This window comes from Anthonomus grandis, chromosome 6 (assembly GCF_022605725.1).
Source record: "Anthonomus grandis grandis chromosome 6, icAntGran1.3, whole genome shotgun sequence".
Taxonomy (NCBI): Eukaryota; Metazoa; Arthropoda; class Insecta; order Coleoptera; family Curculionidae; genus Anthonomus; species Anthonomus grandis.
The window spans coordinates 31,661,740-31,688,240 of NC_065551.1; the positions used below are offsets into that span (position 1 = coordinate 31,661,740).

General features: G+C 29.6%; 2 protein-coding genes across 6 annotated transcripts in view; one reads left to right on the forward strand and one right to left on the reverse strand.

The window, feature by feature from the left end:
- LOC126737109 (TGF-beta-activated kinase 1 and MAP3K7-binding protein 2) overlaps nucleotides 1-10,245 on the reverse strand; it is a 34,941-nt gene extending 24,696 nt beyond the window's left edge. For all 5 annotated transcript variants that reach the window (XR_007660881.1, XM_050441841.1, XM_050441839.1 and 2 more), the window contains exon 1: nucleotides 9,983-10,245. The gene's annotated coding sequence lies outside the window, so the exon portion shown is untranslated. The remainder of the gene's footprint in view (nucleotides 1-9,982) is intronic.
- Nucleotides 10,246-14,658: 4,413 nt separating this feature from the next.
- Nucleotides 14,659-25,866, forward strand: LOC126737906 (TBC1 domain family member 16). The gene is made up of 10 exons (XM_050442993.1): nucleotides 14,659-15,187; nucleotides 15,235-15,408; nucleotides 15,462-16,035; nucleotides 16,085-16,245; nucleotides 21,520-21,809; nucleotides 21,863-22,065; nucleotides 24,795-24,941; nucleotides 24,995-25,099; nucleotides 25,151-25,332; nucleotides 25,380-25,866. Exons 2-10 carry the CDS (start codon nucleotides 15,237-15,239, stop codon nucleotides 25,583-25,585), a joined length of 2,040 nt encoding a protein of 679 aa, XP_050298950.1. The 5' UTR covers nucleotides 14,659-15,187; nucleotides 15,235-15,236; the 3' UTR covers nucleotides 25,586-25,866.
- Nucleotides 25,867-26,501: the final 635 nt, after the last annotated feature.

The window sequence follows — 26,501 nt, forward strand, 5'->3', positions numbered from 1 at the left end:
TTAAAAAAATATTCAAAAAAATCTGGAATTAAAGGAAACTGATTGAAAATGATTGGTACCTATATAAGGGAACATTCATACATCTGCAATAGAGAAAATATTTAAACTATTTTTTTGAAATGAAAAATTATTTTGAATACTTTAATAAATAGAAAATTCTTCCAGTAACTGAGATAAATTAAATTTAAAAAAAAAAGCAAATGAAGGACAACCTAAAATTAAAAATACTTGACAAAGTTCAAAAGAAATTTGAAATGCTTGGATTATACATGAAACAATATTCGGAATGCCTGGAATAACTGGAAAATATCTCCAAATCATTGAATTTAGAAAAAATTAAAAATCAATTAAAATTACTCTACAATCTCCAAAAAGAAATTTCAAAATATTTAGAAAACATTAAATATGAAGTATTCCAAAATTAAGGAAACTGGTTAATAAACGCTTAGTAATTCTCTATTTTAATTTTGCAGGATGTACCGAATTAGTTTTCAAGACTTTTTTAAAATTTCTTATCTACGGTGTTCGTATGGTGAATATTCTTGAAAAAATTATACGCCACGGCTTGTTTTAAAAAGAAAAATTCCAAAATCCTTCGTTCAATCTTCGTACAATACAAGGTTTTCGAGTAAAAAAATAAAAACCTTTAAAGACAATTCTGCATTTTACACCTACATAGGTCCAACGTCCATCAGGATCATTTTAAGAACTTCTCATTCCTTTCAATACCTCCAATGGACAAAATCCATTCAGAATCTCATCCATGGTCACGAATATTAGCTCCAGTTAAAACTTTCTTTAAAAACTTAAATATTCTTCAAGGATATTTTTGATTTCATAAGAAAAGGTATATTTATTATTTTTGTTTTTAATTAAAAGAAGACTAACCTAAGATATGCCCAACATATATGTTATAGAAAAGAAAAATATATAGCTGGAAAGAGATAGATATGAAATACTCTTGTCAGATAAGAATATTTTGAGCATATGCATTAAATATGTTTGTGTTATCTGGGAAGCAATTAAAACCGTTTATTGTTATTAAACAAGGAAGTTCCATGCCTTTGTATCAACTTACTGAGAAAATTAGCATCAATCACTCATTCTTAAATAGTCAAAAAGGTTTTACTAAGACTATATGTCTACCTAAACGAAGCGAACAATAATAGCAATTTCTGAAAACAATCGGACCAATCCAGGGAGTATATGATCCTTATTTAGGACCACTGATGGTTTCTAAAAAGTCCTGTCAAAATGGATGGTTTCTAAAAAGTCCTGTCAAGTTAATCATCCTGTACATCTCAACAAAAATAAATAGAAATAAAAATAACCGTGAAAAAAAAAATAACGAGCTTTTAAAACGAATGTGACATAAATGCGATAATGCACGTACATATTTAAAATTTAATACCCGTCAAATGTGGCTGAGATAAAATCGCGAAAATAATAAAAAAAAGCACGGGCGCCAAGATACTTTTTTTATATGACACTACTGAGCTGCATTTGCTGTTTTCGTGTTTTTTTTTTAAATTGATTTATTGACATGCTGTTACATTAAGGAGATTTCGCTTAAGCATAGCGGTGATATTTTAGAAAAAAAAAATACTTTAGAACCTCTAAAGAATAATTTATGAGAGAAAGAAGAACTAGTGTAAGTATAAAGAGTAATGTGTAACAATATAGTAAATGCATGAATAAATAAATAAATAAATAACATTTTTTTGCAATTATTTAAGACGCAGTTGCAATTATCGCCTTAACATTCCGACGATTTTTCGTTGTGCAACACAGAACTGCGCAAAAGAAGATAAGCGATATAGTTATGGTTTGGTGTCGTATGTTATCTTTATCAAACGTTTGCAACAAACGTTTTAGTACGAAAATATTGGGCAAGAAATTGTCTTTCTTTGACGTTTTTAAGAATATTTTAAATATTTTGCAAAATCTTTTTAAAAACGGTGAAAGTTTGTTAAGAAAATGAGGGAGAAAAATGTGTTTACCTAAACTGCCTCAAATTTTTTTTAGCCTCAAATGTTTCACTTAAAATCACGCTTTATCAAATTGATCTTGAGGAATCCCTTTATATTATCGTGAAAAACTTACGAAAATATTTTGAGTGGTTGCTAATATATGACCAAAAATATCAATAATAATCTTCAAATTGCTCTTATCAAAGTCAAACAGTGGAATTTTGTCAAGAAAATTGGGGAAAACATGCGCTTACCTAAGCTGCCTTAACTACCCAAATTTTCAACTCATAATCACCTTTTTACACTTAAATTAATCCTTAGGAATCCCTTTATAATAAAATGAAAAAATTATGGGAATATTTTGAGCGGTTTTTAAGATATGACCAAAAATATTAATAATATTTTTCAAATTGCTCTTATCAAAGTCAAACAGTGATTATGTCAAGAAAATTAAGGAAACAATCACGTTTTTACACTCAAATTAATCCTTAGGAATCTCTTTATAACGACGTGAAAAAATTATGAAAATATTATGAGCCGTTCCTATGATATGACGAAAAATATCAATAAAAATCTTCAAATTGCTCTTATCAAAGTCAAACCGTGAAATTATGTCAAGAAATGGGGAAAATATGGGCTTACCTAAGCTGCCTCAACTGCTCGAATTTTCAACTGACAATCGCGTTTTTACACTCAAATTGATCCTCAGGAATCCCTTTATAATGACGTGAAAAAATTATGAAAATATTTTAAGCGGTTCCTATGATATGACGAAAAATATCAATAAAAATCTTCAAATTACTCTTATGAAAGTCAAACAATGAATTTATGTCAAGAAAATTGGGGAAAAAATGCGCTTACCTTACCTACTTAGCTGCCTGAACTACCCAAATTTTCCACTGATAATCAGGTTTTTACACTCAAATTAATCCTTAGGAATCCTTTCTTAATAACGTGAAAAAATTATGAAAATATTTTGAGTTGTTCCGAAGATATGACCAAAAATATCAATAATAATCTTTAAATTGCTCTTATCAAAGTCAAACAGTGAAATTATGTCAAGAAATGGAGAAAATATGGGCTTACTTAAGCTGCCTTATAACTGCCCGAATTTTCAACTGACAATCGCGTTTTTACACTCAAATTAATCCTTAGAAATCCCTTTATAATAACGTGAAAAAATTATGAAAATATTTTAAGCGGTTCCTATGATATGACGAAAAATATCAATAAAAATCTTTAAATTGCTCTTATCAAAGTCAAACCGTGAAATTATGTCAAGAAAATTGGGGAAAAAATTCGCTTACCTAAGCTGCCTTAATTGCCCGAATGTTCAACTGACAATCGCGATTTTACACTAAAATTGATCCTTAGGAATCCCTTTATAATAGCGTGAAAAATTTACAAAAATGTTTTGAGCAATTCCTAAGATATGACAAAATCAATCATTGACAACAAATCTTGAAATTTGTTAGTTCTTGGATCTTGTTTGTCAAAATCGTCTCTAACTACGAAGTTTCTGAGTTACAACAAACGTTTTGATACGGAAATATTGGGTAAGAAATGCCATTTTTTCCACACAATAAAGAATTATATGTAAATGTTATGTATATTCATATTATACTGAGGTATATACAGGCAATGTCTATTTTTAATGCTCTGTTTATTTGTTTATGGATATATAATAAAAATTTGTCACACACTATGTAATATATGGAATATACTATGATATGAGAATGACAGTGAAGATCCTCTATATACTAGGTTACATAACATTACATAAGTATCTATATTATATTCTATATCCGTAAAACATGCTCTGGATGTGCCATATACAATATACAATTTTTTATTTCATGCATTGAAATCTAAGTTGAGACAACCAGTGAAATAAGAGTGTTAAAATGAATTTTCATATGTGAATAAATTAATTTGTTTCCAGCATTTAGTTTTGGGTCTATTTACAAACATGAGTGATTTTATTTCATATCTAATAATGGAATTATAGTTAATTTTATATTGCAAAATAAGAGTTAAATTTTTGGAATTTGAAAAATAAATACAGAGGTTTATATTAATGTTTAATACCACTCCAAAATTAACCAAAAGTGTACAAGTTTTTTTTTTTAAATACGTCATTACCGTGATACTATATCTGGTTCAGCTTTTACCCTTTTATTTATATATTATTTGCAAAAATATTCCACTTAACCCAGAATCGCTTTTTTATATCCTCCCGTTAATTATTCTTTGCAATTCTTATTAAAATCATCCGACGAGGTTCAAAGATTGCGTTCAAGGTTAAGGAATATTTTGATCTGCGGCAAAATAAATTTATATGTTGGCTTCCTTTGTTAATTTCGCGATAAAAATAGACCATCTTAATATCAGTAGTACCATTGCGGGATCGGTATTTCTTTTTATACCCAACAACTGCCTGAAGCGAATATATTTAATAATATAGAGAGATAGGTCTATTAATAAATAGGATTTGGACTAAATAACTTGGATCCCTAATTAATTTAACAGTAAATTACAGAAGAGCGTATATGCTCATAATGAGGAAAAAATGCATTAATCATTAAGCCTATAGACCTGACAGCAATACGAACTTAACCTCATTTTCTTAGTGCAGTTGATATACTATACTGTAATACTAACTTGATAATGTTTCAATTTTTGAGTTTAAAAAATAACTAATATGCTAATTCGTCAGGAATACGAGTTGTGTCACATTAAACCGCGTAGAAACTTTTCAGAATGGGAACTCGAAAAGCGACGCATGCCTCGCGATTTTTTTTGTCGAAACCGAATTAGAAAACATTACTTAATCTTAAGTATACACACACGGTATCGCCAGGTGTGGCCAATGTCGAGATAAATCCTCGCTAAAATAATTACATAGTGTATAGTGTAAACATATTTGTTTTAGAAATATAATACGAGTAATTGAGTGTATTATAATGCATTTTTGGGACGTAGCAGTTATAATTTTTTTACTATAATCAATTTTCCAAATGAATAATTTGAGAAAAAAAATTGAATTTGAAAACTTCAGCAGCAGATTGTATTCGCCATTTTAAATTTGACCATGTATATGACACTATTGACAGCTTGGAATTTTCGCCATTTTAGGAGTTCACCATCACAAATATATCCAAAGGTTTCCTCTTTTTTAAAATATGAATCCGCAGTGGACATCCGTTTAATTTATGAAAAAAAATCCGTAGAATTATACACATGTCACAAACTTTGCCGGCCATGGGACCATTGAATAAAATTTTCCACTGGATAGATAATATGTAAATAGACAGGCCAATGGATACCGACTCACTTTTTAACTCATCCAGATAATTTAAAAAATCCATTGGCTTGTACCAAATCATGATCCAGAGGTCCATAATTAATCTACGGGCATTTCAACATAGTTCGGACCCATGCAGGACATCCATTGGAGGAGCAACAAAAAAGGTGCTTATCTTTAAAAGCAGAAGAATTACAGAGATTAAAATAAATAACAAATAAGCATAGAGGTTTAACCGATTATAAAAACGTTTTGTAAAATTTAATAATCGTTCATTGATTTGTGGACTTTGCAATCAAATAAATGGAAAGTCCCGTTTTTAGCATTATATTCGTCAAAAAGAGATAAGATATAAGGTTTCAAAGATTATTTATAAACATAGTTAAGAAACCGTTATCTGTTGTCTACTGCAACCCTCCCTATTCCTATTTCATTTTTTCAAGCTTTAGCATTTATCAGCCATTGTGAAACTTTTGAACAGTTGGTCAGAAGGAGAGGTGCACTTTCCTAAATCGGAAGAAGAAGAAGAAGAAATATTAGCCTCGTCCTTTTTTAGCTCTATATGGGGTTTTCCGCTCGATCGAGAAATTTACGTTCTACAATCAGTATTTGAATGTAAAGGTTAGACTTAAGAAGATCTGTGAACTGAAATTTTTCAATTGCAAATAAATAACAAAAACTGCTATTTATTGCACTCCCCCTCCCCCTTCCTATTTAATTTTCCTTCTATTCCATTTTTAAATTTACATGCTTGTAATTATTTAACTGGAAATGCCAAGAATTATAAAAAAAAAATTGAAAGAAGTCCATATTCTCAAAGAGACCCTAATATAAATAAATCAAAGGAGAACAACACAAAGTCTTAAAATTCTTTAATTTGTTAGATTTATTTGTTCAGTGTGTGTGTATATTTGATTCAGTCGGGCGTGTTTTTAACCTTCTTGAGGTCTGATGATGCTCTTAGGAGCGAAACACGTGTTACCATTCTAACAAATTAAAGAATTTTTGAGACCGAGAGTTTGTGTTGTTCTCCTTTGATTTAAAAAAAAAAATTGTTTAATGTGCCCCCTCCAATTCCTATTTAATTCATCCGCCATTTTGAAACTTATATGTTTTTAAATATTTGATTGCAAAGGCCAAGAACGGTCATCTGTAATTTTTTAGTTATTTAGAATTAAATGACAGTAATGAGATTTAACAGCTGATGAGCAAGAGAGGAGCATTTGCTCAAAGTAAAAGAAGAAGAGGAGAGTGGCAGAATTAGTAGAAAATATTCGCCTCTCTTTTATTACTGTGTATAAGTGTACCTCTCTTTGATTGGCTAGCCCGTATCTGGTAGTATTGTATCATTGCAATTAATATTATTGTTTCACAAATAATAATAAACTATCAAAAGGTGGGTCGAACCAATCAAAGTGAGGTACACTTTTGACAAGCAGCGCTTTAAGTTCCTGGATGAATTTTTTAGTTTTTCCAGCACTTGCACTTGATTTTCCATGAGATTCAAGCTCCCGGACTAAATTTTAATCTCTTTTTATCCAAAAATCACATTGTAGTGAAGGTCCTCTGTCAGTTTTTCTACCTTTAAAACTTCTTATGTAATATTCTGTACTATTTCTTAATTTTTCCAGGCAGTGTTTCATCTGATTCAAACTCTTGGACTAATGCATTATTTTTCCAGGCTTCTAAGATAATTATTGTATTTTCAGCTCTTGGACTAATTTTTCATTTTTTCCAAAAAGTTGAGGTGACTTTCCATGTACAATATGTCACAATACAATGTTCAGAAGTACAAGGCAGTAATTTTGAAATGAAACCATATTTTAGAAAAAAGTGAGAAAAGTTCAATTCTCATTATAATATTCCTAATCTTAGTCTAGGGAATTGTAAAAAATTTTAATAAAATTATGTTTTTCTAGTGTAATTGGATAAACTGTGCTAGGGAATATATCGCTCTCTCAATCTAAGAGATCGTAAAAAATTGTAATGAAATGACGTTTTTTCATTGCAATTGGATGAACTATGCCAGTAAAACACAATTTCCAGAAGATCCAGGCATTCATTTAAAAATAAAACAATGATATAGAAAAATGAATCAAAAGTTCAATTTTCATTATTATATTGCTCTCTCAATCTAAGAGATCGTAAAAAATTGTAATGAAAAGATGTTTTTTCATTGCAATTGGATGAACTATGCTAGTAAAACATAATTTCCAGAAGATCTAGGCATTAATTTAAAAATGAAACAATGAGATAGAAAAGCAAGGCAAAAGTTCAATTTTCATTATTATATCGATCTCTCAATCTAAGAGATCAAAAAATTGTAATGAAATGATGTTTTTTCATTGCAATTGGGTGAACTATGCTAGTAAAATACAATTTTTAGAAGATCTAGGCGGTAATTTAAAAATGAAACAATGAGATAGAAAAGCAAGCCAAAAGTTCAATTTTCATTATTATATCGCTCTCTCAATCTAAGAGATCGTAAAAAATTGTAATGAAATGATGTTTTTTCATTGCAATTGGGTGAACTATGCTAGTAAAACATAATTTCCAGAAGATCTAGGCAGTAATTTAAAAATGAAACAATGAGATAGAAAAGCAAGCCAAAAGTTCAATTTTCATTATTATATCGCTCTCTCAATCTAAGAGATCGTAAAAAATTGTAATGAAATGATGTTTTTTCATTGCAATTGGGTGAACTATGCTAGTAAAACATAATTTCCAGAAGATCTAGGCAGTAATTTAAAAATAAAACAATGAGATAGAAAAGCAAGGCAAAAGTTCAATTTTCATTATTATATAGCTCTCTTAATCTAAGAGATCATAAAAAATTATAATGGAATTTTGAAATGAAAAAATGAAATTCCTAAAAATGACTCCCTATAGAAAAAAGAGGGAAATGGTCAATTTTCATTATTATATCCCTCTCTCAGTCTAAGAGATCGTAAAAAATTGTAAAGAAATTATGTTTTTTTATTGCAATTGGATGAATTATATCAGAGCCACACAATTTTTAGAAGATCCATGCAATAATTCTAAAATAAAACTATGATATAGAAAAAAGAGAAAAAAAAATCAATTTTCATTATTTAACCGTCTGCCATTTTAAAGAATTGTCATTTTTTCATTTGGAATTGAAGTGACATTAATGACAGCTGATCGTTTTGATTGTTGAAGCAAGATGAAAAGCATAAAGTTAAGAAAGAGCTGAGGTATGCTTGTAAGAATTTGATTGCAAAGGCCAAGAATTAGAAAGTAGAATGATCCTAATGATGGTAAATAGCTGCTTAGCATGAATGGAAAATAAAGGTAAAATGAGAGAAAAGAGCTTATTTATTGCATGGAAAGATTTGCCTTCTCTTTTTATCCTAAAAAGGCCAAGAATTATTTCAAAGAAGTTGTTAATTTTCTTAAACCCCTATTCCCCTTCCAATTTAATTTTTTTCAAGACGGTATCCATCCGCCATTTTAAAGTATGGTCTTTTTTTTTAATTTGGAATTAAAGTGACATTAGTGACAGCTGATCATAAATACAGATTCACTTTGATTGTTGAAGAGAGATGAAAGACATAATAAAGGAAAGAACGAGTATAGGTAGCCATGTAAGAATTTTATTGCAAAGGCTAAGAATTAAAAAAAAGATCTGTCATTGTTATTTTACTAATCTAGGAGTAGTGGAATTATCCTAATGACGATAAACATTAGCACTGAACATTAGACTGATTAGCATAAAAAGAAAATGAAAGTTAAAAGGAGAGAGAAGAGCCAATTGCATGCAAAGATTTGCCTTCCCTTTTCTACTTAAAAAGTTCAATTTATCCCAAAAAAGCTGAGAATTATTTTGAAGAAGTTGTTAATTTTTTAAACCTCCTGTTCCCCTTTCAATTTAATTTTTTTTTTCAAGATGGCGTTCGTCTGCCATTTTGGAGAATTGTCATTTTTTTATTGAAGTGACATTGAACATTATCATTTTGTTTCGATTATTGAAGTGAGATCAAAGGCATAAAGTTCAGAACGAGCAGAGATATGCTACTAAGAATTTGACTGCCAAGACCAAGTTGCCAGTGTTGTTATTGGTTGATTTTTGAAGTTGGTTTCTCTTCTCTTTAAAACTAGTCGTCTTCCTCTTTTTCTTGGGTGGCCTTTAGGCAGATCCACCATCCAGCTGTTAAATGTCATTAATGTCACTATTTTAAACTTCCAATTGCCGTTACTATTTAGCAGGAATCAAAAACCAGATTTGCAAATATCCATTCTTTTGCTCTTTACTTTCCAAAGTCAAATAAAAGGGAGGTTTTATTAATATTGAGTTAACTTAAAAAGCCTCCTTATCTAAACAAAACAATACCTCCAGCAGCTAATTAAGCGTAAATCGTAAAAAAAGCCATAAAAGTTCAGAAACAAAAACTCGCCCCCCATTTAAAACAAATAAACGTTCAGCTAATAATATACGACGTTTCAGAAATATAAGCGAGTGATAAAAAACACATTAAATCCCCCCTCGACAATAACAAAAAAAAAAGCGAACTGTTGCCTTTATACTCCTTTCAGCTTTTAACAGTTCACTTGTCAATGCGGGGGCGTCAAAAAATTTACGTCACAGCTGACGTTTGGCATACCACATATATTTACGACAGTGGGCCGAATAATAATCCCCCCTTCCCTGTTTTGCCAAAATCCACCAAACATTATTTTATATACTAACCATTATAATTGAAACGAGAAAAAAAACCACAAAACTCCACTGTATAAAGCACTCTTTTTTTTTTTTAAATTTTGACGTACCGATTTCACAAATAATATACGTATAAAATTACGAAGTTGGAATGATCTCGAACACGTTAATAAAATCACAGATAGGGAAAAACTACACACGAATATTCGCCTACAGAAACGAAATATTTTCCCCGATATTCATTTCATGGTGGCTCGAGTACTGTTGTCGTCGTCAAACTAAATTTACTGAAACTCGAAAGACAGACGAGATTAAACACGAATCGCATCATGGCTGCGCGTCACGTGATTTTTGTGAAAGTTTTTCGACGTTTTCGAGAGACCTCTTACGGTGCTTAAAGTCGCGACGCGGTATTACTGTTACTTAAGTCATATGGTCGGTTGTAACGGTAACTGTATTACTTAATTGAGAAAAATGGCGAAGGTGCGACTTGTTGGGCGCCAATATGCCTATGAAGTGTTAATTGTTGGCGCCCAACATGTGGGACAAAATAGAAGTCCTAAACGCATTTAAATGTGGGTTTTATTGTAAAATCGTTAATTTTCGTTTTCTATTAATTTATGATAAATTGGTGCCAAAAATGTGGAAGTTCTAACATTTGTACTTGAAACCTTTTTGTGGATTAATTCGTTTAATTATTATAGAACTTTTCTTTATTATAGAATTCTTTATTATCGAATAATGTGGTAGAGTAAGACATATTTATGCCAATATAAATATGAAAAACAAAGAGGGGTATATCTAAAAAAGATTTGTGCGTTTTTTAAAGACATTTTAAGAGTAATAACAGGTCTTGAAATAGGTGATTAATTACTTTAAATGATTGAAATCAAAAGCCTGGAATAGGTTTTTAATTAATTTAGGAGCCTGGAATAAGTTCCTAGTTAATTAAACCGATTTTGTAAGTTAATTTAAGTGACTGCTAGTAATTTCTAGTTCCTGGAATAAGTGAGTAATTATTCAATGTATTCCAAGCTTGAAAAGCCAGGCATAAGCAATTAATTACCTTAGTCCAATATCCAAGTCATGGTAATACCCGCGATAATTTTCTACCGATTTCCATGAAAATTAGTTCATAAGAAGGAATTTTTAATTTTAATAAAAAAACTTATTTATAAAAAGTCTAAAAAACTGGATAGTTTTCGAGGAAAGGAAAATCTCTCTAAATCCCTAATTCTCACCGATTTTCATAAAAATTAGCTTTTAGGAAAAGATTTTCAATTCCAAAAAAAAAACGTTTTTATAAAAATTTCTAAAAACTTAGTAGGTGTTAATTCTTCCATTGATTGTCTAATCAATTAAAAGTGTTTAATTAATCAAAACTATTTCCTAATTTAATTTAAGTGCTGGGAAGTAACTTTTAATTTCCTAGAATAAATGAATAATTAACTAGTGATTTCTTCCAAGTTTTAAACGCCTGGAAAAAAATTAATTATTTAAGAGGCCTGGAAATAAGTGATTAATTACTTTAAATGCTCTAATGCACTTAATTGAGAAAAATGGCGAAGGTGTGACTTGTCGCTCCCAAATGTTGTGTGAAGTGTTAATTGTTGGCGCCCAACATGTGGGACAAAATAAGTCCTAAACGCATTTAAATGTGGATTTTAATGTAAAATCGTTAATTTTCGTTTTCTTTTAAAAATGTGAAAGTTCTAAACGAATATTTGTACTTGAAACTTATCTGTGGCTTAATTCATTTAATTATTACAGAACTTTTCTTAAGATAATGTGGTAGAGTAAGACAGATTTATGCCAATATAAATGTGAAAAACAAAGAAGGGTATATCTGAAAATGGTTTGTGCGTTTTTTTTAAAAACATTTTAAGAGGTGTAATATGTTAGGTCCAAAAAAGTAAGTACAGGATTGTTTTTTAACGAAAATTAACTCTTCGTAAAAATTGCGATAATTTCCTTAATTTTTCACCGATTTTCATGAAAACTAGCTCGTAAGAAGGAATTTTTAATTCCAATGAAAAAACTTCTTTATAAAAAATTTCAAAAACTAGACAGTTTCCGAGTAAAGAAATAATTTCAAAAATCTCACCAAACAAGTGAAAATTCGCTGCAATTTCCTTAATTTTTTTTTACCGTTTTTTATGAAAATTAGTTCAAAGAATATAATTTTTAACTTACAAATTAAACGTATTTATGAAAAATTGAATAAAACTCAATAGTTTTAGAGTAAATTTTAATTTTTCTATGAGTGTCTAATTAATTAAAAGGATTTAATATAAATGCCGAGAAGTAGGTTCTAATTTCCTGGAATAAGTAACCAATTACTAATTAATTCCAAATTTTAAAAATCTGGAACAAGGAATTAATTAATTAATAGGCCTGCACATATATAATTAAATCATTTAACTCGAAAGCCTCAAATGTTTTTAATTACTTCAAGATACTACAATGAGTGTCTAATTATTTCCTGCAATAATTGACTAATTAATTAGTGATTTATTCCAAGTTTTAAAATCCTGGAACAAGGAATTAATTATTTAGCAGATCCTGAAATAGGTGAATATTGACTTTAAATGCTTTAACTGAAAAACCAGGAATAAGTGTTTTAATTAATTTAACGTATTTTATAAATTAACTTAAGTGACTGGAAGTAACTTCTAATTTCCTAGAATAAATGACTAATTAATTTGTAATTTATTCCAAATTTTAAAAGTCTGCAACAAGTAAGAACAAGTCTTGAAATAGGTGATTAATTACTTTAAATGATTGAAATCAAAAGCCTCGAATAGGTTTCTAATTAATTCAAGAGCCTGGAATAAGTTCCAAGTTAATTAAATCGATTTTGTAAGTTAATTTAAGTGACTGGTAGTATTAAATTTCTAATTCCTGAAATAGGTGAGTAATTATTCAATGTATTCCAAGCTTGAAAAGCCAGGAACAAGCAATTAATTACCTTAGTCTAATATCCAAGTCAAGGTAATACCTGCGATAATTTTCTTAATTCTCTACCGATTTCCATGAAAATTAGTTCATAAGAAGGAATTTTTAATTTTAATAAAAAGAATTTATTTATAAAAAATCTAAAAAACTGGATAGTTTTCGAGAAAAGGAAAATCTCTCCAAATCCCTATTTTTTCACCGATTTTCATAAAAATTAGCTTTTAGAAAGGGATTCTTAATTCCAAAAAAAAAACGTTTTTATAAAAATTTGTACAAACTTTGAGGAGTCAATTGACGTTAAAGTGTCTAATTAATTAAAACCATTCCCTAATTTAATGTAAGTGCTGGGAAGTAACTTTTAATTTCCAAGAATAAATAAATAATTAACTAGTGATCTCTTCCAAGTTTTAAAAGCCTGGAAAAAAAATTAATTATTTAATAGGCCTGGAAATAAGTGATTAATTACTTTACATGCTCTAAGTCAAAAATCTAAAGTCCAGAATCCATAATTTTCTTCATTTTCCACGGATTTTCATAGTTCATAAGTTTTTTTAAAATTTCATTGAATAAACTTATTTATAAAAATTCAGAGAAAATGGATAGTTTCCGAGTAAAGAGAATTTTTCAAAATCTTCTCCAAATCAACTTAAAATTCGCTATAATTTCCGCATTTTCGTGAAAATTATCTCATACAAAAAATTTTTTAATTCTAAATAAAAAATTAATAAGTAAAGTTGACGATGGCCAATGAAAGCCGAGACGTCCCATTTTAATTTTAATTTTAATAAAATCATTTTGCTTACGAGCAAAGTGTGATAAATTGGCGCCCAACACTAGCATATTGACATTGCAGATACTAACCAGTCATGAAACGTTCCTGAATGGTTCCCAAATGTTCCAGAAGTTTCCCGAAATGTTTGTATGGGAAGATTTTTTATTTTTTAAAGTCAAAGGACAGAGAAAGTACAAAGATAAAATTGCATGTACAGGATCTTTTTTAACAAACATTAATGCTTGAGTAAATTTTCGACAGTTTCCTTTATTTTTTACCGATTTGCCTAAAAATTAGCTCACAAGAAGGGACTTTTAATTCCAAAAAATAAAAGTATTTATAAAAAATGTAAAAAACTGAATAGTTTTAGAGTAAAATAAAAATTTGGCCAATTAAGCCAACATCCAAGTCAAGGCTATACCCACGAAAATTTTCTCCGATTTTCATAAAAATTAACTCATAAAAAGGAAAATTTTAATTCCAAACAAGCAAATTAATAATAAAGGTTAAGGATGACCAACTAAAGCCGAAACGTCGCATTTTCATTTTAATAAAATCATTTTGCTTACGAGCAAAGTGTGATAAATTGGCGCCCAACACTAGTATATTATCATATTACAGAGACTAATCAGTCGTAGAACGTTCCTGCAATGTTTCCGGATATTTAGTATGGTTTAAATGACTTTTTATTTTTCAAAGACTTGTTGTTGGCCGTGTTCAAGCTAATTAAATCATATCATTAAATTCTATTTAGGGGCTTATATGTATTAACGGTTCGCGTAAACATAATGACGAGCAATAACCAGATTTCATAATAAATTTCATATTAAGGTAAACATAATTATTGTTCATTATATCATCAACAAAAAAAAATTAAACACAGCGAAAAACAATTTTTTCTAATTGGCAACGTCGCACTAATAAGCTGCGTAAGCGCTCATTGATAAAAAAAATTGAGGAGGCTGCAGAATCCGTAATCTTTCATATAAAACAACAAGGCCAGTCGTAATATTTTTTTAAATTTTACGAAGCTCGTTTATTCAATTTGAATTTCTTTCATATACAGGCGCTGATTGTTTGAAGCATATATCAAAGACAACTTAAATTCTGGATCAACCATAAATTGCATCCCTCTCAAGGGCGGTATTATGTGATAAAGAAAAAATGCTGATTATTAACAAATTCCAATAATTTTATTATCACGAAGTCTGTTTTATCGGGAATATATATGCTTCACGTCATCGATACGAAAGTGGGAAAACAGCAGGCGAAAATCAATACTTAAGGCTGACGTTTCTACGTGAGGGGGTTGCGAAAATATGACTGTCCTGACCGCATTTCCATTGCATTAAAACACTCAGTGAACCGTTCAAATAGTTAATTTTCGGCCGTATTTACATATACGATTTGATATGATAATTTGCTTTTATCAAAACGGTTATTTTTAGAACGCCTTAATTTAGTGAAGCGCGTTTAGTGTGACAAACCTAGTGTGACAACCTCTTAAGGTAAGCCTTACATTACTAAAACAAAGTAAAAAATCAAATCCTTTTAGATATGCCTCTTTCCAATATTTTCCGACGTGCCTCGACCTACATCTTAGGCTACGAAGAAGAAATCGAAAAACCGCTTAATTACGATAACAATGAGGTGCTGTTTTGTAAAAACAATGTGTGCGTGCACCCTCCAGCGATGGTCAGACACGAGAGTGACGTTCTGCACAACCCAGGCAAGACTTCTAACCCAAAAAGGCCAATTTACTTACCGAACAAGTATTTTTAGGTTACCTAACAGTTTCCACAAAAATATTCATAGATCAGTACAATGATGCCAAGAGGCCCACCCTATTTCTCACCTGGATTCCCAATAGCGATTTGTCCAGATGCTCCCTGAACCTCCATCAAACCTCGCAGTTGTACAAAAAACAAACCAGCCTAGAAAGTCTCACCTCGAACGATTCGTTCAGTAACGAGCAACTTTCCAGACCTCACAGTATTGAACTGAAAAGCACAAATCCCTTTTTAAATTTCGAAACTTGCGAGTCGTTGAGTTCTGAGGAGAGCGAGAAGAATGGCACAATGATCAACATCAACGTAGACATTTCGAATCCGGAAATTGAAATCATCCAGACCCCAGACAGCGTGAAGGATCCCACGGAGGGTTTCGAGTTCTCCAGGAGTGCCAGTGTCACTTCTAGCGATAGCCAGTTTAATTGGATTACTACCCCGGAGTACCTGATCCAGAAACATAACCTGACTTTTCCGGAAAGTGCTGGCAGTTCTCCGGTCTTGCCTGCAAGGAAACCTCATAAATGCAGAAGATTTAGTGTGGACCTAAGCCAAATGAGATCACTTAGGTAGCAAACGTGCATAAAAATTTTGTTTTACCCAAAATGTTTTTTGCAGGTTGTTCTTTAACGATAACAATTGCACTTGCGGTCAACTAGTGGTTGCTTCACGAGAGTCGCAGTATAAGATTCTGCATTTCCATCACGGGGGGTTGGATCATTTGGCGCAAGTTTTGCACCAGTGGCATTCCCTTTTGCATAGTATTAAGTCTGCTAAAGGTACGTCTGAGCTATAATTTGTTAATGAAAGAATTCCATGAATTCACAGTTCATTTTAGAAATTGCAAAGCATCCTTGGAATTTCCGTGCAAATTAAAAAAAAAAATTAATTCTTAAGGTATTAGTAAAAAATTATGTAAAAAACGATTCTAAAAAGATCTAGTCAGTTTAAAATTCTTTAAAGCATCCTTGGATTTTCATGGATTTTCTTGTGAGAAAATGATTGCATGGAGTTTTGAGAAATTTCATAATATGGTAGGAAATTGTAAATATTGCGAAGGAACTTATGGTTCATTTAAAGATTGTGGCATATCTTTAGAATTTTCATGCAAATAAAAAAAATTTAATTGTTGAGCAAAAAATGATGCAAAGGAAACATTAAGAACATTCATTATAAATTAGAAAACTATCAAACCTGAATCAACTAATTTTTTTTATGGCACCATTAGAATTTTTATAGTTTTTCTTATGAGGAAGTTGATGTAATTGTAGGAAATTTAAGAAAATTTAAAAATCGAAGTATTTCGGTAAATTCGTCATTTTAAAAAATTGTAAAGAATCCTTAGAATCTCATAGTATATTAGGACGTTATCAAAATTGAAGGAATTTCATAAATTTATAGTGAGTTTAAGAAATTTTATAGCATCCTTAAAATTTTCATAAATTCTCTTGTGAGAACATTATTGCAATTGCAGGGATTTTGTTTAAAGAGTTTCATATTATTGTAGAAACTGTAAAAAGTACAAAATTCATGAATGCGTAATTCATTTAAGAAATTGTAAAGCGTCCTTGGAATTTCCATGAAAAATATAAAAAAATTGTCTAAAAGTCGAATTTTGACAAATTTTAATTGAATTCTAGAAGGTATTAAGGAATTTTGCAATAATTTGGAAAAATATGAAAGCTGAAAGAATTCCATGAATTTATAGTTAGTTTAAGACTTTATATATATCATCCTTGGGATTTTCATAAATTTTCTATTGAGAAAATTGTCGGAATTGCAGGAAATTATTAAGGAATTTTATAATATTGTAGAAAACTGCAAAAATCCACGAATTTGTATTTTCTTTAAGAAATTGCAAAGCATCTTAGGAAAATATCAAAATTAACAGCGTGCTATAAATTTGTAGTGAGTTTAACATTTTTATAACATCCGTGGAATTTTCATGGGTTTTTATTGTGATAAAATTCTTGGAATTATTGAAAACTGAGAAAATTGCAAAATTTCATGAATTCGTAGTTCACTCAAGAAATTGCAATTTCTATGTCCTTGGAATTTCTATGCAAATTTAATAAGAAATCTGATTTTTTTTTTAATTTGCATAAAAAATCATATAAAGATCGAATTTTAACAGAGAGAGGATATTGAGAAATTTCATAATAACTTATATTAAAAAAGATTAAACCTGAACGAATTTCATACATTTGTAGTCAATTTAAACTCCTTGATGGCATCCTTAGAATCTATTACCTTAGAAAATTATCATAAATTGAAGGAATTCTATAAATTTATCAATTGAAGTCATCTTTGAAATTTCAATGTATATTTTTAACGAATATTCGGGAATTCTTAAAATTACGATTAAAAAATTATGTAAAGGTCTACTTTCGAGAAATTCTAACGGAATTCTTTGGAATTGTAGGAAATATTAAGAAATATTATAATAACTTAGAAAACTATTAAAAGTCAAGGAATTCCACGAATTTATAGTCCGTTTAAGGTATTCTATAGCATTTTGATTTTCATGTATTTTTTTTGAGAAAATTGTTGAAATTGCAGGAAATTTTTAAGGAATATTATACTATTGTCGAAAAAATTGCATGAAATCGTAATTCAACTAAGAAATTGCAAAGAGTTCTTGGAATTTTCATACAAATTTCAAAAAAAGACTGGAATTCCTAATTTAGTAGGAAAAACTGATGAAATGATCCAATCATATACAAATTTTAATGAAGTTCGATGGAATCTTAGAAAATATTAAGAAATTTCATAATACCATGAATTTATAGTCAGTTTAAAATTTTTTGTAGCACCGGTGGAATTTTCATTGATTTTTTTATAAGAAAATTTTGGAAATGCATGGAATTTTTAAGAATTTTGATAGAATTCTAGAATTATGTAAAAATTGAAATAATTTTAGAAATTCATCCTTTAATCTAAAAAAAATGAAAGTCATTGGGTATTAGTACAAAATTGTGTAAAAATCGAATTTCGATAAATTCTAATGGAATAAAACGAAATATTAAAAAATTCAATAATATTTTAGGAAACTATCAAAATCTTTCCATGAATATGTAGTGAGCTTAAAATTTTTTAAAGCATCTTTAGAATTTTCATGGATTTGGGAATGGGTTGAGAACATTAGTGGAGTTATAAGGAATTTTAAAGAATTTCATAATATGCTAGAAAACTGTAAATATTGCAAAGTTTCATGAATTCGTACATCCTTTTTAAAGAATTTCACAGAAAGACAGAATTTTCATGCAAATAAAAAAAAAGAATCTGGACTTCTTAAGGTAAAAGTTTTAAGGAATGACAATTTTTTATGGAATCCTAGAAAATATAAAGAAATTTCTTAATATATTCAAGGAAAATATCAAATCTGATAGAATACCATGAATTTTTAATCAGTTTCAAATTTATTACAGGATCCGTGAAATTTGTGAATTTGTTGGAGATAATTTTTAAGAAATCTCATAAAATTCTAGGATACTATAAAAATTGATCTAATTCATAATAATGGAAATAATCTTAGGAAAATATCAAAGGTGAATGTGGAAATTGTAGGAAATTTTAGGAATTTATCAAAATTGATAAACTGATAATTCCCAAAATTTGTAGTGAGTTTAAAATATTTTATGGCATCTTTAATTTTTATTTTTTTTACAGAATAATTGTTGCAATTGCAAGGAATTTTATAAAATTGTTGCAATCTGTACAAGTTGCAAAATTCCACGAATTCATAGTTCATTTAAGAAATTGCAAAGCGTCCTTGGAATTTCCATACCAATTTAAAAAAAAAAAAATCTGCAGTTTTTAAGTTATTGGTAAAAAATTGTCTAAAGTTCGAATTTCGATAAATTCTAATGAAATTATAAAAGATACTAATGAATTTCATAATAGCGTAGAAGAATATTAAACTTGAAGGAATTCTATTAATTTGTCAATTTAAGGAATTATAAATCATCTTTGAAATTTCCATGTAAATTTTTAAGAAATATTCGGGAATTCTTAAATTATTGTATAATGTATAAATGTCGAATTTCGAGAAATTCTAATAAGATTCGTTGGAATAATAGGAAATATTTAAGGATGAAAGTTTAATAAATACTTTTAATAAAATTATGAAATTAAAATTATGAAAGATTCATAATTTTAACAAAATTGTAGGAAATACATATTAAGAATTTTAATATACTAGGAAACTATATCAAAATCTAGAAAGATTTCTATTAATTTGTAGTAAAATTAAATTTTTTTGTACCATACTTAGAACTTTTATGAATTTTCTTATAAGAAAAATGATTTAATTATAGGGAATTTCTAAAAAGGAAAAAAACTATTAAAACTTTCTTGAAATTTACATGTCAATTTTTAAATTATTACTAAAAAATTATGTAAAGAAAAATAAATAATAAATTATTACTAAAATATTATCGAGAAATTCTAACGGAATTCGTTGAAGTATTAAGAAATATTATAATAAGGTACAAAACTATTAAAAGTCAAGGAATTCCATGAATTTATAGGCAGTTTATAGCATTGGGCGTTTCATGGTTTTTTTTTGAGAAAATTGTTGGAATTGCAATTGAAATTTTTGAGGACTTATAATATTGTCGAAAACTGGACAAAATTGCGAAAATTCACGACTTCGTAGTTTCTTTAAAAAGTTATAAAGGAATCTTAAAAGTTAAAAGTTATAAAAGACATCTTAGGAAACAATCAAAATTTTAAAAAAGGATTCAAAGGACAACAAGCAATCAAAGGAATTTTATAAATTTTTACTGAGTTTAAGATTTTGTATAGCATCTTTAGATTTTTTTTCTTACAGAAATAATGTTGGGATTGGAGGGAATTTTAATGAATTTTATAAAAATTATGAAAACCGTATAAATTATAAAATTCTACGAAGTAATTCACTTAAGAAATTGCAAAGCGTGTGTGGATTTTTCATGCAATTAAAAAAAAATCTGGAATTCTGAATTTAGTAGAAAAAACTGTTAAAAAGATCCAATCATAAATAAATTTTAATGAAATTCGATGGAATTTCATAATACCATGAATTTATAGTCAGTTTAAATTTTTTTATAGGATCGGTGGAATTTTCATTGATTTTTTTTGTAAGAAAATCGATGGACATGCAGGGAGTTTTTAAGGGACTTAAAAACATTCTAGGACATTGTAAAAATTTAAAATAAATTTATCAATTTGTAGTTATAGATAAAAATGCAAAAAATCCTTGAAATTTCCAAGCAAATTTAGAAAAAAAAATGTATTCATAAGGTTTTAGTACAAAATTGTATAAATATAGAATTTCGACAAATTTCAATGGAATTGAACAAAATATTAAGAAATTTAATAATATATATTAGGAAACTATTAAAATTTTGAAGAAATTCAATGAATTTGTAGAGAGCTTAACATTATTTAAAGCATCCTTGGATTTAGAAATTTTTATGGATTTAGAAATGGGTTGAGAATATTACTGGAAACATAAATTATTAATTCATTAAAAAATATTGTATTCAGAATTTCTCACAAAGACAGAATTTTTATAGAAATTAAAAAAAAAAGAATCTGGACTTCTTCAGATAAGACAAATTTCTGTGGAATTGTAGGAAATAATAAGAAATTTCATAAGTCAGTTTCAAATTTATTACATGATCCCTGGATAAATAAACCGAATTTTTAAGGAATTTCATAAAACTCTGGGACACTGTGAAAATTGAAATAATTTTATAAATTCAGTTCACTAACAAATTTCAAAGCATTCTTGAAAGTTCCATCTAAATTTAAAAAAAATATATGGAATTCTTTAGTTTTGAGTAAAAAATTAAGTTTACTTTCGAGAAATTCCTATGGATTTTTTTGAAATGTTAGGAAATATTAAAAAATTTTTGACCTTAGAGAAATGTCAAATTTGAAGCTAGTCGATGAATTTGTAGCAAGTTTAAAGCATCCTTGGGATTTTCTTATGAGAAACATGTTGAAATCGTAGGAAATTTTAAGAATCCATCAAAATCAAAATAATTCGTAGTCATTAAATTTTAAAGGTGTGGATGAAAATCTCCCTTATCGACACTTCATGGTTTGCCGACCTGAAGTTGCTGACATTGAACTTCACCCCGAGGAAGGACAAGTGCCGAAACTAACCGAAGCGAACTTCCGGAGTTTATTTAACCAATCCGGACAACTGGAGGACGATTTAACTTTAAGGAAGTACGTGTTTTTTTCCGGTATGGATCGCGGTATCCGGAAGGAAGTGTGGCCCTTTTTGTTGCACGTGTATCCTTATCAGAGCACTTTTGAGGAGAGGTTGCAGATTGCCGAAATTAGGCGACAAGTAATCAATTTTTAATTTAAAATGGTTTTTGTGCTGTTGACGTATTGTTATAGGAATATGAGGAAATTACTAGAAGAAGATTGGATCTTAATGAAAACCAACTGAATCAGTTCAGGAGAAAAATTCAAAGTGTGGTGGAGAAGGACGTTGTGAGGACCGACAGGAGTAACCCGTTCTTTGCAGGAGATAATAATCCGAACTTAATTGTAATGAAGAATATTTTGCTCAATTATGCCGTTTATAATTCTGGACTGGGGTAAGCACTGTAGGATAAAACGACAAAGAAATATCTTGTTTACCGAGTGTTATATATAGGGAGTTTCATGGTAATCACACCACGCTAATAACTGTAGAAAAACTCTAGAAAATGACAGTTTTTATTTGCAAGTTTATTCGTTGGGCAACGACTTTTAAGTTCACCTTGTGGGTTTATTTTTAAGGTCACTTTTGTAAATTGTCAAAAAGAACGAAGCATTTCAAGTTTGGTTTTCTGAATTTGAGAAGGTCAGTTGAAAGTCAATTTTACCATCAATATTCAAGGATTTTTGAAAGTCATAAATAAATAAGGAATTTCTTTAAAATATCTGTCTCTTTTTTTATAACTTTGACGCTTCATATCTCCTGAACAAAAATTACTCTGACAAAATAATATAAATTATTTTTATAGGGAATATTCTTAGCTACAAGTTGGTTTATTGCACTTTTGATCGTAAATCGTACCGTTGCTGAGATATTTCCAGTAAAAGCAAACAATGTCTTAAATTGAAAATTACAACATTGATGCTTCATATCTTGTGAACAGTTGCTCTTACGAAAAAAAAATTAATATAATTTTTACAGGAACTATTCTTAGCTTCAAGTTATTTTATTAGACTTTTATTCGTAGTCATACGATTGTTAAGATATTTACAATAAAAACATATAATGTCTTAAATTGAGAAAAAAAATGTTTCCAACTTTGACGCTTTATATCTCGCGATCAGTTGCTCGGACAAAAAAATATATTAATTATTTTTATAGGGAATATTCTTGACTACCAGTTAGTTTATTACACTTTTGATCGTAAGTCATACGGTTGCTGAGATATTTGTATGATTATGTATTGATCCCATTGTACCCTCAACTTTTGAAGAGGTCTTGACAATGAATGACTTTGAAGAATGACCTCGAATCATTTTGTCATCAATCAATGCTAATGAATCCTACAAAGGCATATACACATAACCTTCTTATTTTTTACTTAAAAAAACATACACTTTTTTAAGCATTTGACCTTCTCAAGGTCACCAAAAAATGTTTAAAATACAATTTTGAACATTAAATTTTGTGCTCTTTTTTTAATCCAATATAAAAGACAGAGGTTTGCCATTGTAAAAATGACCTTGACATTCAATTGACCGTGAAAATGGGCCAGAAGGTCAAATTCAAGGTCACTAAACCCAAAAGTTATTGGTTCAGAATCAGGTTAAAGTGTGCTTTTTAAATTTTAATTTAAATGTGATTTAAAGGTTTTAAAATCCGATGGTTCGGCTTTGAATGGCCATCACCAGTTTTTTTTAAATGCGGCCCTGTAGTCCTTTTATTTTATTTTTTGGGGCTTATAAATAACTAATAAATTTGCAATATTGCGTATAAAGTTGCTTTTGCCGAGTTGCCAAGTTGTCATTTGTACCGGATATATAGGGAAAAATTTAATAAATGCCCAAGTTTTAGAACACCGTCAATGATAATAAAATTGTTCCTGCATTTGATGATTATGATTTTTTCTTCTATACACAATTTACCAAAATTTTTTTTTAAATACGGACTTGGATTTTTTTATTTCATATTTGAAACTAAATTTTTCTTCCTTTTAAAATGATCTATGAACTGATTTTTTCCCCGGCGTTTCGTACACAAGAAGAGTCATCATCAGGGTTCTTTCCCAACTATGGACTTTTTAGAAAAATAAATTGAGAGTGGCAGATCCAGAGGATTTTTTTTTGGGAGAGGGTTTCTGGACAAAAATACTTATAATAATAGAATAAAATTTTATAGTGAAAAAACTAATACCATTCACGTAAAAAGCATAACATTGTTAACCATTATTGGGCGGGAGAAAAGCGGATATTTACCCCATTATCCTCCTTTTAACCCCGTGAAACCGTCCCTGTAATATGTACCACTATGAACATAAAAAGTATCTTAAAAAGTGTCTGGAAAAAAAGAAAATTTAATTTTTTATCAACTGCCTGGAAGAAATTATTTATTTTCTTTTAATTTAACAAAAAAATTATTTCAAAATTTCCCCAAACAAATGAAATATTGAGCACCTGCTTTGGACCTTTTCTCTCTTACATATAACTCATGTAATCATTCCAACACCTTCCTATCGCATACACACTGTATATAGAGCAAGAACTCATCCAATTCAACCACAAGTGGGAAAAATTCTTATGTTTTAATGCAACCACTACGAAATAAATATATAGTGTTTGATAAACGAACAGGATTATTCGAGAACATTCATTCCCGTACTGAGTACCTGCGACGCCAACTAAAAGTCATACTTCAAAACATGAATTAAGGTATTTGCAACTGAAACGTGAACGACGACAACGAACGTACGTCACTTCTAAATAAATGTTATTAATTAGAAATGGTACACATGGTCACTGGAGGTACTGACAGAAATCAAAAATTTATATAAGGATCTTGATGGATTTGTACAGTCTCACCCAGAGTTCTCAGAAGTCAAAGAAATTCTAATGAGTCATCTTAGATTGACGTCGGACTAGCTCTAAAGAGCTTAGGCTTGTCTCATTCTTCTCTGAAGAAAATGAAGATTTTCCTTGCAGATGATATCTGGTTTTTATTATCTTACTTGAAAACCAAATTTTCTCTTCAAAAATATTCAATTAAAATACCCTTCGGACACCTCTAATAAAAAACTAAAACAATTCAAGACACCTTGTAGGTTATTAAATCCTAATTCTATTATTCAAGATATACACAAGGAATGAGCGATCTCCTATCCCCAGTGCTATGCGAGCTCAAAGACGAAGTGGCAGCCTTTTGGTGTTTCGTCGGCTTAATGCAAAGGGCAGTTTTCGTAGCAACCCCCACTGATCGAGACATGGATAGATCACTAAGGTTAAAACCACTTTTAACATTTTATTTCCATAATCCACCCGTTTCACTTATAGGTACTTGAGGGAACTTATAAGACTCATGGTGCCGAAGTTCTATGAGCACTTGGAGAAACATAAAAACGCCATGGAGTTGCTCTTTTGCCACAGATGGATACTTTTGTAAGTTTATAACTTAATTGACAACTTTTGATTTAACTTTCTTTTATAAAGGTGCTTCAAGAGGGAGTTTCCCGAAGCGGTGGCCCTTAGGATGTGGGAAGCGTGCTGGGCCAACTACCTGACCGACTATTACCATTTGTTCTTATGTTTGGCTATTATATCGGTGTATGCCGATGACGTGATTGCTCAGGACTTGAGAGCTGACGAAATGCTCTTGCACTTTAGCTCTTTAGGTATGTAATTTACCGATTGTTTATATTTGTTAAGTAATGATTTTTAGCAATGTATATGGATGGAGAGCTGCTTGCTAGGAAGGCCAGAGGTCTACTGCACCAGTTTAGACAAATGAGGGAGATCCCCTGCAGTCTTAATGGACTATGCACCAGATGTGGACCAGGAATATGGGACAGTTCACATAGTCCAAGGGTCTTTTGTAGTTGTAATGGCCCTTGTACGAACACTTTTGCACCAGTTACTACTTCTTAATTCATAGGTTGTTGGGTTTAAATTATTTCCTTAAAGGGTTAACAAATAAATTTAAAGGGGTTGTACTAAAGTGGTGGCCTTGTATATAAATCAATTATAGAGATTTCTTGAAAAAAAAATTATTTAGCTTTATCTAAGTGAGCAATTCGATACTTTGGAAAAGTACAAAAGTGTTTTGTAAATACGTTAAAAGTATTATTGATGATTCGATTTTGGTTTTTACACATATCAATTATAGCAAATTCTAGCTTTGTACAATTCGTTTGCAATAAAGCAATAGTTATATGTTGAAAATTGAAGTATGTTTTTATTAAACTCTACTTTAAAGACAAACTAGACTTTTTGGAGAATGCTCTCCTGAACATCATGCTTTTTGTTTCATGAGAATATTCCTACTGGTTTTCTATATTTCCAGGTTTGAAGTGAGTGATCACTTTGTAGTTCAAACACTAGCCTTGGTCACCACTATCTTAACAATATTTCTAAAACTTTTACTTGAATTGACTTTAATATTATAGCATAGAATATTCTTTAAATTCCTAGCACTAGATTTTGCACTTTCAAATGAGTGCTTACTTTAAAGTAATTTCTATAGGAGGAAATGCAAAAAAAAAATTTACTCTCTATATTGTCGAAATTTCATTAAATGCCACTGAGAGGCCAAGTTCCCTTAGTAAATATAGGAATTCCTTCTAGGAATCTCATTTTTAGTTTCTTTATTAAGACATTCTGCAGTTGTGGTAATAAATTTGTACGAGAACAATATCATTGGAATTATAAGAGATTTGATGAAAAAGGAAATTTTTTAAAGATTATCTTTTGATATGGAGAAGATCTATGTATACAATTACATACAATTTTATAAATTGATGATATATTAGAATCTGAAGAAGAACAAAAACTGCACGTTCAAGAG

Bases quoted from the DNA above. Each gene is read 5' to 3' on its own strand.
- LOC126737906 (XM_050442993.1), top strand. From the start codon at position 15,237: ATGCCTCTTTCCAATATTTTCCGACGTGCCTCGACCTACATCTTAGGC. The intron at 16,036-16,084 runs GTAGCAAACGTG...TGTTTTTTGCAG, and splicing joins AGCCAAATGAGATCACTTAG to GTTGTTCTTTAACGATAACA. The intron at 25,100-25,150 runs GTAAGTTTATAA...TCTTTTATAAAG, and splicing joins TGCCACAGATGGATACTTTT to GTGCTTCAAGAGGGAGTTTC.